The sequence below is a fragment of the Scatophagus argus genome, chromosome 17 (assembly GCF_020382885.2).
Source record: "Scatophagus argus isolate fScaArg1 chromosome 17, fScaArg1.pri, whole genome shotgun sequence".
Taxonomy (NCBI): domain Eukaryota; kingdom Metazoa; phylum Chordata; class Actinopteri; family Scatophagidae; genus Scatophagus; species Scatophagus argus.
Window position 1 is genome coordinate 12,587,488 of NC_058509.1, and position 14,115 is coordinate 12,601,602.

Here is a 14,115-nt window from a genome sequence, read left to right on the forward strand (position 1 = left end):
AGTGAAACCCTCGGCCTTAGGGCAGCTCTCTCTCTCTCTCTCTCTCTCTCTCTCTCTCTCTGTGTGAGGACCATACTGTGCTGCCTCTCTGCCAGGTGGACCTCTTCCTCCTGGTGTCACATGGGAGGGGCCTGGCTACATGCAGGTTAAAGCTAGCTCCTATTATTTCCCTGGCAAATATTGTCACCACAACCAGTCACATTTCTCTCCTCCTCCTCCACCTCCTCCTTCTCCTCCTCCTCCATTCCTCTCCTCCTTCCTGCATCCCTCACTCCCTGTCTGCCTGTCAGAAGTCCCACATATTCACAGAGGATAAGATGCCATGGGAGCCACGGGAAAGACTGCGCTTTGTATCTGCTCTGTTCTCTTCATCCTAACAGGTGAGTGTTAAGCTGTCATGGAGGGGTGTTTTTTGCTTGAGTTGTCACTGTTGTGTTTGTGCAGCTATAGCAGTTACTGTGGTTGCTGTGTTTGCTTGGTTGGCAGGGCAAAACTGGGGGTGAGTTGAGGAAGTTTTTTTTTTTTCTGTTTTTATGGTGCGCTGTAACAAAATGTTCACTGGAACCTTGTGAAATCCTTCGTCGGTGAAGGATTCAGTTGAGAGAAAGAAGACAGAAGTAGTAATGAAACTGTCTTGCAAAATTTAAAAACCCAAAAACGGCAAATGAATTTGAGGATTCGTCTTTTTTGTCTTAAAAGGTTTAATGTGGCAACCTATTATTGTAACATTTTGGACAAAAATGTAGATTGGTCAGTGAGTTCTTTAAAAGTAAAGTAACGCAACTTCTCCATGGCCTTGTCCTTTTAGAGTCTATCTTGGTTTGTTTTGCATGTCCTTTCCATAGTCATCGCTGTGTGACTTTACAAGATTAGCTCTTTTACTACTGTAAATGAGACTTGAGTGGGCCAGTGGAAAGAAGAAGTGACCTAGACCATAACTGTGTGACTCAGTGATAACAGACAAGAACCAGCAGCCCTCACATGACCAGATAAATCTAACAGAAAAGTCCCTAAACATGGACTCTCTCCTACTTTGATGTTTGTGTCATACACCCTTTCTTGAGGAGCACTATTTGCCTTTTCTAATAGAGGACAGAAGATGGTGGCGTTTGGACACGCACCGGGAGACTTTATTTAGTATCCAAACAACTCAGATGTTTGTGTGTGAGGGTGATAAGAGGCAGGTGCTTGTGGATCTCCACACATGGTTGTTTGAATGTGTGTGTACACGACCACTAAATGAAGATATCCCCTCACCTCAAAGGCCATTGTCAGTGCAATCTCCTCTGTATCACCACAACAATATCTGTGTTGTTTTGGGACAGCAGTGAAGGAGCGGGTTTGGCACACTCCTCCTCACTCTGCCTTTTCACTGCATCTCAGCCGGTGTAAACACAGGCACACTCCTGCTACTGACAACACACACACACACACACAGACACACACAACCAGAAACTGGCCTGCAGGCCTGTAAGAGTGGAACGTGTCAAAGAGACGGCTGCACTGCATTTATTATTTAGGACATAACACCGGGCACACAGTGGCTCTATTGTGATGAGCAACATGTGCAGCAGTCATCAGGGACCTGGCTGACACTGGATGTCCCCGAGGAGGAAGTATGGGCTGGTCAGAGGGGAGGGCAGACAAATAAGTGTAATGTATCATAGAGATGTATGGCTTTAGAAGGAAAGGAAAACTCACACTTTCCCCTAATTTCATCTCAAAATTTCATTGCCGGACATGCTGCACACTTAAGATGAAATTATACACCACATTAACGCTCTTTCATGAACAATTTCCGTCTGTCCCGAGTCATTTCTTTAATGCTGAAATGGAAAAAGAGCAGATTCGCATTCAGAGGAGAAACAAAAGGACACAAGCGAGAGAGAAGCGAGAGGCTGTAGTGAAATTGTCTGTAGTGCTGCCTACTCACATGCTGCTGCTTAACTCAACCTGGCATCCAAACAGAGTCCCTCAATTTTTAACTTCAAACTGTCAAAAATACACAGACAGTGAAGTCTGAAGCTGTCAAAAAATTCCTCTGATATACCTCTGATATGATATTAATTTTCTGTGAAGATTTAAAGATGGGATCATGTGAACAACACAGAATACTCAGCAGGAGCACAACCACAACTCCTCCTATTCTTGTTTTCAGCCTCTTACAAGTGAAATGTCTTCTCTGGCAATGAGCCAGCACTTCGACAACGCAGCAAGGTGCAATAGATCAACAGTTGTCTGGTTACTTCACCCACTTTACCCTAGTATTTATTTTGGGACAAGTTGGGATCAAAGCGACAGGTCTCGTTCTTGTCTGACAACAATGACGCTGTTGTGAGCTGGGTCAATATTAACTCACTACAGTACATATATATATATATATATATATGTATATATATATATATATATAGACAAAATAGAATTTGGTTCATCTATAAATGAAAGACCTGTTTTGCTTTTGTCAACCTCATTCTAATCCGTCACATAATATGAATAACAATGTTCATCCAGTATATTATATGTGATGTAACAAATCAGCTTTAGTTTGTAACAAAGTTTTCATTACAAATTGCTCAAATGTGTTCATTTGCATTACAACATTTTGTATAAAATAACACAAAATGATCCTATTTTTGCACCAATGTAGGTCAATAAATTATAATATTCAATTACAGTCAATCCTAATAATCAATGCCACAAAGCAGAATTTATATGTCCCGATTGCGAGATCCAACAAATCAGCAACATTGAAGTAACTCTCTTGGTTTCCTTTCTTTTCCCTGTCTTATTCTCCTGCCAACTCAGAAGCAAGCTCTGAGTTCATCCACATGGCTTCATTATTCCATCATGGTATTGAAGGAAAGCCACTGCTCCTGTCTGTTGAGACTCACTTCCCGCTGGATGAAGTTGAGATCCAGGGAACTTGGTCCCACACTCGGCCGAGCGGTGTCAGAGCAACATTGGTGACGTTTACCAAACAGACCTCGATCACCAACATGATGCATCGCAATCAGCTCCTCTTTAGAGAACCCAACGTTTCTTTGCTAATCCGGAAATTAAACCAGGATGATGAGGGGGATTACCACCTGAATCTCAACATAGAGTTTCACAACAAGACAGGACTGGTTATCAAGGAGGAGAGAACTGTGCATGTAACAGTAGACGGTGAGTGTGTTCCTGTCACGGTGACCTGTTTGATGTCATCCATATACACAGACCTAAAGTAACCAGCTTTTCTTGCTTTTTCCTTAGTCCCTGTGTCCGTTCCAGTCATCGGGAAGAGCCCATCATATGCAGTTGTTGAAGACAAGGCAAATGTAACCTGGACTTGCTCTGTCGAGACAGGAACAAGAGTCGTGTTTCAGTGGCTAAGGAACAACATTTCAATGGATCCCACTGACAGATACCACTTCTCCCAAGACAACTCTACATTGTTTATCAGTCCTGTGAAAAAAGAGGACAAGGGAACGTACTGCTGTGTGGCCAGCAACCCTGTCAGCCAGGGTCAGCACAGCGGGAACATGGAACTTGATGTCTATTGTGAGTAAATATATTCATCTGTAAACTCTTTCCCTTCCCTTGCACTGAATGTTTTTCATTTTGTCTGGGGTCGAATGTATTGACCTTACAAGGTCAGAATAACCTGTGAAGTTCCATTTCAAAAACATTGGCTAAACTCCTGTACTGATCGCAGTACTGATGTCTTTTGCACTCTCTTTGCACAGTTCTCCCGGAGTTATTAGATCGTATGTAAATATGTGTGAGATCAGACTTCTTTCTGTCAACTGAAAACGTGACTGTTTCGGAATAATATTTGCATGGGAGTAGACTTATCTCATAGAGCTGCTCTGTTCTGCCATAAAGTTTGTAGATACGCTGATAAACTGTTTTGAACTCAGAACGTACGTACTATCTTGCCATGATTTCATTTGAATGTATTTTTCACAAGACACATATTTATGTGCTGATAGAATGTAGATGTTAGTAAAGTTTGTGTGACAGGTCTGTAACTTTTTTTTTCTACCCCTTCAGTCGATGTATTTAAACAGTGGGTGTGTTAATAACTTGGCACAGAGAAGTGCAGCACTAATCAGTGTAGCATTGCCATCATTTCTGTTTGCATAGACAGAGCATGTTTGTGTTAGCATTCAGTAGCTTCGGTTTAACTATCAGTTAAAAGACCTCCTTCAGTTTTATCATGTTCAGTTTCTATTCCAGCCAGTCTTTTTCATGTAGGGCATTTTCTCAACGTCACACTTGCTGATTATTTTCTTGTTTTATATTACAGTGAAATTTATCTTAACAGACTTAAAACTGAGATCTTACTCAACTACCTCACTCTGAGATGCTTAGAGATGCTGTTCTCATATATTATCCTCTAACATTATATCTTAATTCTTTAATTTTCACTATTCACAACATAGTAACAGATATCAGCTTATCTAGTTGCAACAAGAACTATTTTTTATTCTATAACAAGGGAAGTTCTTTCATATGTTGTTATATCATCTCCATGGAGCTGTTTTGTTGGACTTGTTAGACTATTAATTAGAAAGGCAAAGCACTACCCTATGAGAGTCCCACCAGGATGTATCCTGCAAGACTGCAAGACTGTAGATCAAACCTATCGCAGTGTAGTTGAAATCTTTTGGCTGCTGCTACCATGATGCATTAAGATGAGACATTTAGGAGCGCCTTGGTAGCCAGATGGTTATAGTGCAGCCAATGACTTTTGTTGCGTGTCGTATTCCTCTTTCTCTCTCTCTGTCTCTCTTCACTATTTCCTGTTTGCCGCTCACCAATAAAGGCAAAAAAGGATGAGACAATTCATACTGATAAATTGTTGGCCTCCTATAGACGGTCCCTACAACCTGGAAGTGAACTCGGGCCAGGGCCTTCGCACAGGAGAAGTGTTCACCATCAACCCCGGAGAGCTGGTCTTCTTTGAATGCCAGGCTGATTCCAACCCACCCAACAGCTACGTCTGGATCTCTAAGAGCCGCAACGCCACCCAGGTCATCACTAAGGGCCCACGACTGGAGGTGCGCTCCTACAGACTGGCCCAGGCTGAGGAGTACTTGTGCCGCGCCTTCAATAATGTGACACAGAAGCATGACGAGGCGCAGTTTACTCTGGTGGTGGCCAGTTTGGGAACAGGTGGGTTGAGGGCGGAACATGGCAAGAGGGAGCACAGTGTGGGCAGATTTTGGGAATCCTCAGAGATAAACACTCGGCAAACCATTTGTCAAAGCCAAAAGCAGAAGAGGATTATGGGCTGTTAGAGGAATTATCTTGACAATGGCAACCACCATGGCAGGTTTTGTGCACAGTTTAGTAGCTAAAATACTACAGTTGGAGAAGTGCGTGCACAACAGGTGAAAAGTGAAACCAGGTTATGAATATAACGTGAATGTACAGTACATGGCTATTATGAAACTCAGGCGTTATCTCTGTTGCTAGGCTCCAGTGACTGCAGCCTGTATTAAAGTTCAGTGGCTGTGAACGTAAACAGTGGATAACAGCTGTTGTATTTGTTGACTAAGTTTTATAGCATGTGGGGTTTCTGTGGGCCTGAATGCGACATTGATATGTTGTCTTGGTGATACTAAGAATGGCTCACCAATGACTTCTGTCGATACTGGCTATGATTTGAAATGCTGTTTATTGAGTAAACACAAGTCATGAGAGCATCAATTTTTTACAGACATCAAAAGTTTGCCTAGCATTCTTCTGAGAACTAACTTTTAATAGCCATGCTAGCTTGCTTGAGGTTGTAGCCTATACGTTGGTGCTTTAAGCTAAATGCTGACATAAGAGGCTAACATGACAATACTAACATGCTGCTAACAATATTAGTAATATTTAACATGTTCTCCATCTTAGTTTGTCCTAACAGCATACTAAAATGTACTAATTAGCAATGTAAGCCTGGTGAAAATGCCGTTAGTTTGGCAGGTAATTGGTCATAAACAGACAAATTAAAATTTGATCTGGTGACATTAGATCACAGGTTATTATAAAGTTATTAGAGTTTTCTTCCAGGGTGGGGACTCAATCTCACATCAGTCCATCTTTGTCAATATATTTCATATATTTTTCATATATTTCCTCATAGTGGTGCTGGAGGAAAAGTCAAGGAGACCACAAAGTTATAAAGATTCATCTCCTGGGTACCATGAATGCAACCTAATAATTGAAATATTTCAGTCTGGACTGAAGTAGTGGACCAGTTGACCCCCATTGTGATTCCTGATAATAATAAATTGTCCATTCACTTATAGGGAAAGAGAAACACACCCAGGATGGTAGCCCTGTGTCCCCTCTTGCAGCCATCACTATCTGCTCTTTGTTCATCATTGGAGGTATGCTGCTGTTCTTCATCAGGAGAGCCTGCCATCCTAAGAGAGGTGAGATAAATGTCTTGTTCTGTTGCCAGACAGACAAAAATTGTTTTCTGGCAGCAGGTCTTGTTAACCCCTGTGAGTTCAGCCCTCACAGCCAGTCCTGATATGTGGACAACTTGTGAAAATGGCTTTCTGAAATGGCTTTCTGCACTGATCTTCACATGCTGAAGTCATAAATGTAAATGACTTGCAAATGTCAACTGTACAAAAGCTAATCAATGTAGCTAGAGTAACTATGGTATTTGAATAACCTACGTTTTGAATTAAAACTTTTTAATGTTTTTTTAAAATGTGCCATTTCTTCATTTGTCATTAATTATTAATTATGTCTCTGTCTCTCTTCCCATTGTCAACAGTGCTAATGAGCATTTACAAGAGGTAAGAGCCTTGAATAAGAAATTAACACAAGCATTAGCCATACTGTAGCATTTTTTGGTATACATAGTATACTCACTGTACTTAATTAATAGCTTTATATTTGCTTGATTTTGGCAGACCACTTTCAGAGCAGAAACGACCACATCGTTCGGGTAAGTTATTACTTGTTATCAGGTGTTTATACCTGCTTACCCACATTGTACCACTGTAAACACTGGAGTAAACATTGGGGGATATCTCTGCATCCATCTCAACATTGAGATAAATGAGGAGGAATTAAACATTGACAGTGAACTTGTCCACATGAATCTCCTCTGCCAACCATCCTGCTAGCCAATATACACCTGTTGGATAATAGACAATCTTTGTGCCACATCAGTTTCTAATGGGACAACATGACACAATCTGGAGCATGAGGTGGATTTGGTTTGCGAAGCAGCTGTACCTAAAACTGCAGTTAAATCATTCCACAAGCAGAAACCCTGGATAACCAGAATATTATGGGATGCCATAAACACATGCACTGCTGCCTACAACTTGGTCTGTGGCACTAGTTCTTGCAGTGTGTCCTGCACTTGTTGGCACTACTTGGCCCTTCTCTCTGACTGAACAAGTTGAACTGGCGGCAGTGGCTGTCAGTGAGAGAAGTTGCTCTTGCTGGTTGTTCAGCTAAGTGAGTCAGTGCACAGGAAGAGAAACAGAAGTGATGAAAACAAGACCAGCCTGCCTGAACGACTATTGACCTGTGTAGTGATGACGTGCATTGAATGGAACTGAAATGATGGTCTTGGTTTTATGGCATTTTTGTGTTCATCATATTATTGTAAAGTCTGACTCATATGCACTGATTATAACCAGAGTATTACTGACAATAAAACCTGTGCATTAACAGGTCATGAGGATGCTACAGAAGACTTTGGCATCTACGAGTTTGTTTCCATACCTGGGAAAATGGAGTCTGCACAGGTACTTTTGCAAATTGACATGCATTCAGAAATAACGTATCACAATTTGAAACTGCCTGTGCATTGAGTAGCTTAGTGCTCAGCTTTAATTTTCCTATGCAACTGTCCTGCAGGCATCATGCAGATCTCTGGCTCGTCTTGAGTCAGTTCAGGATATGCACACCACCATCTACGATGTGATCAGACATGTTCCTGAAACCCCTAATCACAGTTTGCTGAAGTAACTTCCAGCTGGAGAGTTGAGATGTAACTTACAGTCATTTCACTTGAAGACTCTTGTGTAGCTTTATTCTCTTAAGTCCCTGAACACTTGTTTCAGCGGGCCATTTTTTTGCACAGGGGATGAAGGAGACTTGTGTGAGTACACAACCAGATCATGCACTGTTATTGCCCAGAGTATGGGGCAGATGTTAAATGTCTTGCTGAGATTATTGTGAGATGAAAGTGTGTGTGTGGCTTGATTTATTTTTTATTATGTGAAAGTATAACTGAAGTCAAGTCTGTTTTACTTTTTCCATTCAGAAATGAAGATTACTACTATCATATACAACCCTGATTCCAAACAAGTTGGGACAATATAAAACAAATACTGGAAAACCAGAATGTGATCATTTGCAAATAATTTTTGACATACACCCAATTGAAACAGTACAAAGACATTATCAAAGACAATATAGGTAATATTTCGTGTGTTTTACCTCATCAACTTAACTGATTGTTGTGAATACATGCTTATTCTGAATTTGATGCCAGCAACACATTTCATACAGGTTGGGACAGGCACAACAAAAGACTGGGAAAGTTGCTGAATGCTCAGAAAGCACCTGTTTGGAACATTCCACAGGCAAACAGGTTCATTAGGAACAGGCGGCACTATCATGTCTGGATATGAAAGAGGCAACTTCAATCATTCACAAGCAAGAATGGTACAGCATTCACCACTTTGTGAAACACATAATTGAATAAAAGCTATTACATGGGCTTGTTAACACTTTCTAGAGCCGTTTAAACACATTTTGTTTGCAAATGAGTTTCTCCCCTTATTTGGAATCAGTGTTATATTCAACAAAAGGAAGTTAGCAGGAATCATTTTTACATTATCTTGAAGGTGAGGTACTTACAAGGTACCCAAGTTCCCATATCTTAATTATTATTTAAAGCATATGTTTAAATCCTAACGTCTTATTTGCTGTTTCATTAAATTGTTTCTAAATGAGAGTCTGTGTTGTGAGAAGACAAGTGTTATGATGCATTTTCTTGTATGAAATGTAAGTGTAAATATTGTAGATGGATTATACTGCAGATTCTTTATACCTATTATTCTATTTCTATGTTTGCGCAAATCTATTTATTCCTATAGAAAACTTCACCCTGTTTCCACAAAATGTAGCATTTCATCTGCTCAATATGGATATAATGAAAAGTTGGAACAAGGAAAAATGATTATTGATTCATAAATTATTGTACAGTTTGCATTCACATGTTTGTTTTGTACTTAATTAAAGACATAACTATTTACTATTCTGGGTCATTTTAAAATATGTTTTTGTTGCCTGCAGCCAGATGAAGACAATATACTTCATTATGCCATTTGAAGTCTTTTTTGTCGAATGGTTATAGCAGTCAGGGTTTGAAATGAACACTTTCTTAATCATAGTTGCTAATAAAATAACTGAAGCCAGCAAAGATGTCAGTTGTTCTGCTGCTTCACAATCAGTCTTTGTTTGATGTCTTGGCTGTGATCTCTCATACAAACTGTTTGAGTTGTATTTGTCATCTTGAAATTGCTGCAGAGTGCTTGTTTCTCTCAGCTTTGTTGTACTGGTATGCTGTGTACCTAGTGAGGGAAGGAGACAGGCAGCAACAGACGGATGGTTCAGCATGTGGCAGAGTGCCTTCCACCTGCTCCTGCTGACACCTTGTCACGAGTAGATAAAAATATGTGGGCTTGCTTTTCTTTCTGTGTGTGTGAGAACGGGAGGAGATAGAGGATGAGGCAGTGATCAATGTATCACTTAAAGGCAGCAGTCTGCTTATGATTCAGCTCATGATTACCAAAACATTGTGTTTTATCTCTGTGTTTACACATGGCATTAACATGCATATTGGGAGAACTTTGAGAACAGGTGAGTATGCACCCAAGACCTCATGGTCACGTTCTTTTAGCAGTGTGCATGTGAATGTGTCTTCGGGCCATGCTGAAGGACCGCCTGCTCAACTGATAAACTTTGCATAAGCAGAAGTATGTATTCATTTGCATACCCATTCCATCATATTAAAGTGCAAAACACCAAGAAGATGCCACAACAATGGGCAAAATTCTGGATTCTCATGGACTGTGTCACTCCTTCTGTGCTGAGTGCTTCCAGTCAAATTCATGTTCAGTGCTGCAGCACAAAAACTGTTCAAGTTCTAAAGCAAGTTGATCAAGTATTTTCAAAATTGAAACTGAAATGATTTGGCACTTTCTTTCTTCTGAAGAAAACTGGTGAGTTTTGAGGCTTTTCACACGCTGCTGCATAGTTAAAGTGCGTATTTGATTTTTAAAATTGACAACAACAAAAAATTTCACAGCACTAAGAGTTAAAAAAAATATTAAATTCTCAAGATCTGAAACCTCATACTGAGTCATAAAGTGCTGTTATCAAGCTCCTTTACATAACAACAAGCAGTTTACTGAATCTGCTTCTAATAATAGCTTAAGAACTGACCGACTCAGTGTGCTGTGTCTTTGTGGTGGCATCTCCGGATAGAGGTTGCCATCTGTTCCGTCTCAGTGTATGCTTTAAGGGAGGCTCCACACTGTGGATGACTGCCTAACAAACAACAGTCAAGTCACCAAAGGAGGTTGACCTCACCTTCATTTGACTGGGAAATAGCCTGAGGCATCATTAACCAGGAACTAGAGCTGAAGGTGCCTGCTGTCAGCTCCATGCTGCCTGCCTTTAACCAAATGCTGCTTGAAATAACACCCAAGGAGACAATTACAAAGCAGGTTGAATGGGTTTGTATCCACCATTTTTGTAATTAATTTGAACAGTTAATGCAGTGCAGGGTTTAATTTCTTGGCAGAGATGGAGTTTCATGGCACTGAGTTACGAATGGCCTGACATCATCAAGCTTGCTCACAGAATTAAAAGCGGTTTCAAATAATGAGACCCCATAAAATAAACCTGCTAACCTGTTTTACACCAAAGTATATGTATATAAACATACATTCAAACATCTCATACATGTCAAAAATGTACTGAAAGCTACAGACAATGGTGGAACAATTGTACTCACATTGTTAATATGGATAAAAGTAGATTTTTTGCAATCTAAAGAACTTCATTAAAAGGAAATTTTCTGTAGTCAAAATGCGTATGTTAAGTACCAGAAGTATAATGATTATGCAGGACAATGGCCATGTGTTGCAAACCATCAGCTGTCAGAGATCTTTTACATAACAGAGATTTTCACTTGTTATAATTGTTGTTGCTAATAACATTAACAATCTATTCTCCTCAAATGTCCAAAAGATGATGTGCAAGGAACTCAGCACGACCATACCAATGCCCTGGCATTCCAAAGGAGTGAAATGGAAATGATCCATCATCCATTTTATTATTTACGACCATGCTATTCCTGCTGTAACATATCAAAATGCCTCATTTGATGGAACAAATAAATAGAGTAACAGTTTCCAGGGAGGCAAAATAACAATGTTATTTAGGTTTTATTCTGTGATGTTAAATTGCTACCATCCAGTGGTGTGAGACAGCAATACATGCATTCCAAAATTAGTGCTTTTAACCAGTTTTTTTCAAGTATAATTTAATTTTACTTAATTCAGAAAAACTTGTAATTTCAAATTAATCCAAATATTGCAGCTTTTTCACTTCTGAGAGTCTGTCAGTTGAGAACATAAGTCTAAACAAAAACTACCTTTCCCAGGATGCTTTGGAAGCTTCCGCTTCTTGCCGTACCAGTCACGTGACAACCAACTATGGCTTCCTTCTTATTGTGATGGAGGCGAATCGTTGACAACAAAACAAAACTGTACTTTTACTCATTTCTTTGTCCACTAACAGAAGTTGGATTTAGAATGCAGAAGATAAAGTCTCTCATGGCCCGGCAGGTGAGCAAAGCAGGTGTACAAAAACAAGCTGCTGGCCGTTTTTTCCCTGACTGCTGCAGGTTGCTAGCATGACAGCTGTGTGAGCTAACCGGCTAATTTGACAGCTCATCGTGTTGCTCTTTAAAGGACACATTCAGCCCGAATCACAGCAGTTTTTTGTGTCCGACTTTATCACAGCTACGAGCTATGTACCCCATATGAAGAAAATACATGCATGGGCGTAGTTAAACGTACGTCCAAGACGCGAGTGGTGAGCATTAGACCAGCACAACAACAGGACACACAACAACAGTGGAAACTGGGCGGTTGGGGAAGTTCTCAGTTTGCACTACAGTAATGTTAGATTCATTGGTTTACCATTGGACGCAACAGACCATATCGTTTTCAGAAATCTGCCTGTCAGTTCCACTTTTTGTAGTATTCACGTGTGGTGATGAATAGAAGCATTGTGACAACGGGAACAGGCTGCAGCTGAAAAACCGTTAAAATTATCTGTTTTTTGGGGGTCTAACAACCACTCTTATTTTGACAGGGTCTGAAAAGCCCCCAAGAAAGCATGGCGGACCTCAGTCCTGTGGAGAACCTGAGGATCCCAAGCAAGGTAAACTTTTGTCGTTGATTGATGAATTTGTGCTGTAAATAAAATTACAGGAATTAAAAACTGACTGTATTTCCTCAGACCTAATGATGTTACTGATGTTTATATATTTTCACTCTGTAGTATGCTCTGAGTTGCTGAATGCTTCCTGTACTAGTTTTGTTGACAAGTGAAAAATCTTTGCCACTATTTGTTCACCCCCACAGTAAAAGTCATCAAAATCTCAGCATTTGTAAATGTGATTTTGAACTGTGAACTTGTTTACGACACTCTTTTTGTTTGTGAAGTAAGTATTTTAGACAACTTCAAGTCCCATCAAAGTGAGACGCAGTTATATCGGTTGTAGTGATACAACACGGCCGAATGTGTCAGGTTTGATTTAGATTTGAACTGTACGTTTTGTGTGTCAGACACAGCTTTGTCCTCCATGCATTATATCACATTTTGCCTCGCTTCCTGTGAATGACATTAGCTACATCACACCGGCTGGATTTTCTAGACAGCAATGAGAAGGGACTGACGACTGATATCTCTTAAAGGCACAATGCACATCAGTTAAAACAGTGTGAGATATGGTCTGCTGTAATAGTATTTTAACATTTCAGCATGGCAACTGTGATTAAAAATGCAATCTGTCATGATTAGTCACAGGAAGCATTTGTCCTTATCCACTCATGTAATTCAGTTTGTCAAGTGCGGACTGACTGAACCCGATCAGTGGCTGTGGATGTAATGTATAGTTGTTTACTTACAAACACCTCAATGCCTTACTAGTCGCTGCCTTAGTTTTGACCTTGCCTGGTTGTGATGACCTTCTGTTAATGTGGCTGATTATTTGGAAGTTGACCAACATTCATTCCCCGTGTGTTTTGATGTCAGTGATGTTGATTCAAGCAGATGTTGAATTTCTCTCCCCCGAAAGACTTGGTTTTTCATGGTTGACAATGTTTGGATTGTCATGCTCATTTGGCTTTTATGTCATCTTTGTGGTGCGCTTATCTCATGTACTATTTGAGTATTTGTTGCTGCAAAACAGAAAGCTAAAAGGGAGTGTTTTTTTGTCAATTCATTAATGAAGGTTTGTGAAAAGTGAAGCTGAGAATATTTTGAAAAATATCTTTCAATCTATTATTTATTTCAGACAACAGAGAGTGATAAGCACAGGGTGTTTCTTTCTCTTTCTTTCTTTTGTTATTGTCACAATAAACAACTCAGGTGGCCTCTTGACAGATAACAGATTATTTAATAATCTAATAATCTGAGGCCATAACATATTGTTCTAATGCTTTGTAGACAACATAATAGTTCTGTTGCCAGACCTGTTATTGCAGAAAACCAGCCAGATAAGATAAGATAGGCAGTCATTCATTCTCCAAGTGTAATTAGAGCCTGAATAAAGAGGGGAGTGTCTCCGAAGAGATTTGTTTCTTTTCGTAGGACTCATGTCTCCCCGTGGCTTTTGGGATTGCAGGCATCAAATACCCTACATTTGGGCCTAAAATATTTATCTTTGTTCATATTGGAATCATGGCCTCAAAAGTTACTTCAGATCATATCACACTTGAGATTTTTGGTTTATGTACAATGAGGCAGCATAGTATTAGTCAGCAGAGTGCTGTTATGTTATGTGCCACTCAACCTATTGATACT

General features: G+C 40.0%; 2 protein-coding genes across 4 annotated transcripts in view; both read left to right on the forward strand.

Annotated features, from left to right (window-relative positions):
• The first annotated feature begins 233 nt into the window (after positions 1-233).
• Positions 234-9,268, forward strand: hepacam2 (HEPACAM family member 2). 2 transcript variants are annotated; one of them, XM_046418407.1, is made up of 9 exons: positions 234-380; positions 2,809-3,165; positions 3,253-3,540; positions 4,858-5,157; positions 6,282-6,407; positions 6,761-6,782; positions 6,900-6,934; positions 7,675-7,748; positions 7,861-9,268. In XM_046418407.1, exons 1-9 carry the CDS (start codon positions 323-325, stop codon positions 7,969-7,971), a joined length of 1,371 nt encoding a protein of 456 aa, XP_046274363.1. In that variant the 5' UTR covers positions 234-322; the 3' UTR covers positions 7,972-9,268. The 2 variants fall into 2 exon arrangements, with proteins under 2 accessions (XP_046274363.1, XP_046274362.1); XM_046418406.1 differs by having other exon boundaries at positions 237-380; positions 2,806-3,165.
• Positions 9,269-11,717: 2,449 nt separating this feature from the next.
• The window catches only part of vps50 (VPS50 EARP/GARPII complex subunit), a 91,655-nt gene continuing 89,257 nt past the window's right edge, over positions 11,718-14,115 (forward strand). For both annotated transcript variants that reach the window (XM_046416991.1, XM_046416992.1), the window contains exons 1-2: positions 11,718-11,867; positions 12,400-12,468. In XM_046416991.1, coding sequence (XP_046272947.1) covers positions 11,835-11,867; positions 12,400-12,468 — 102 coding nt within the window. In that variant the 5' untranslated portion in view covers positions 11,718-11,834. The remainder of the gene's footprint in view (positions 11,868-12,399; positions 12,469-14,115) is intronic.

What these genes read in the sequence shown, in the direction of transcription:
- hepacam2 (XM_046418406.1), top strand. Translation starts at nt 323, where the DNA reads ATGGGAGCCACGGGAAAGACTGCGCTTTGTATCTGCTCTGTTCTCTTC. An exon ending in TGTTCTCTTCATCCTAACAG is followed by an intron (nt 381 to 2,805) that starts GTGAGTGTTAAG and finishes CTGCCAACTCAG; the next exon opens with AAGCAAGCTCTGAGTTCATC. An exon ending in GAAACGACCACATCGTTCGG is followed by an intron (nt 6,935 to 7,674) that starts GTAAGTTATTAC and finishes GTGCATTAACAG; the next exon opens with GTCATGAGGATGCTACAGAA.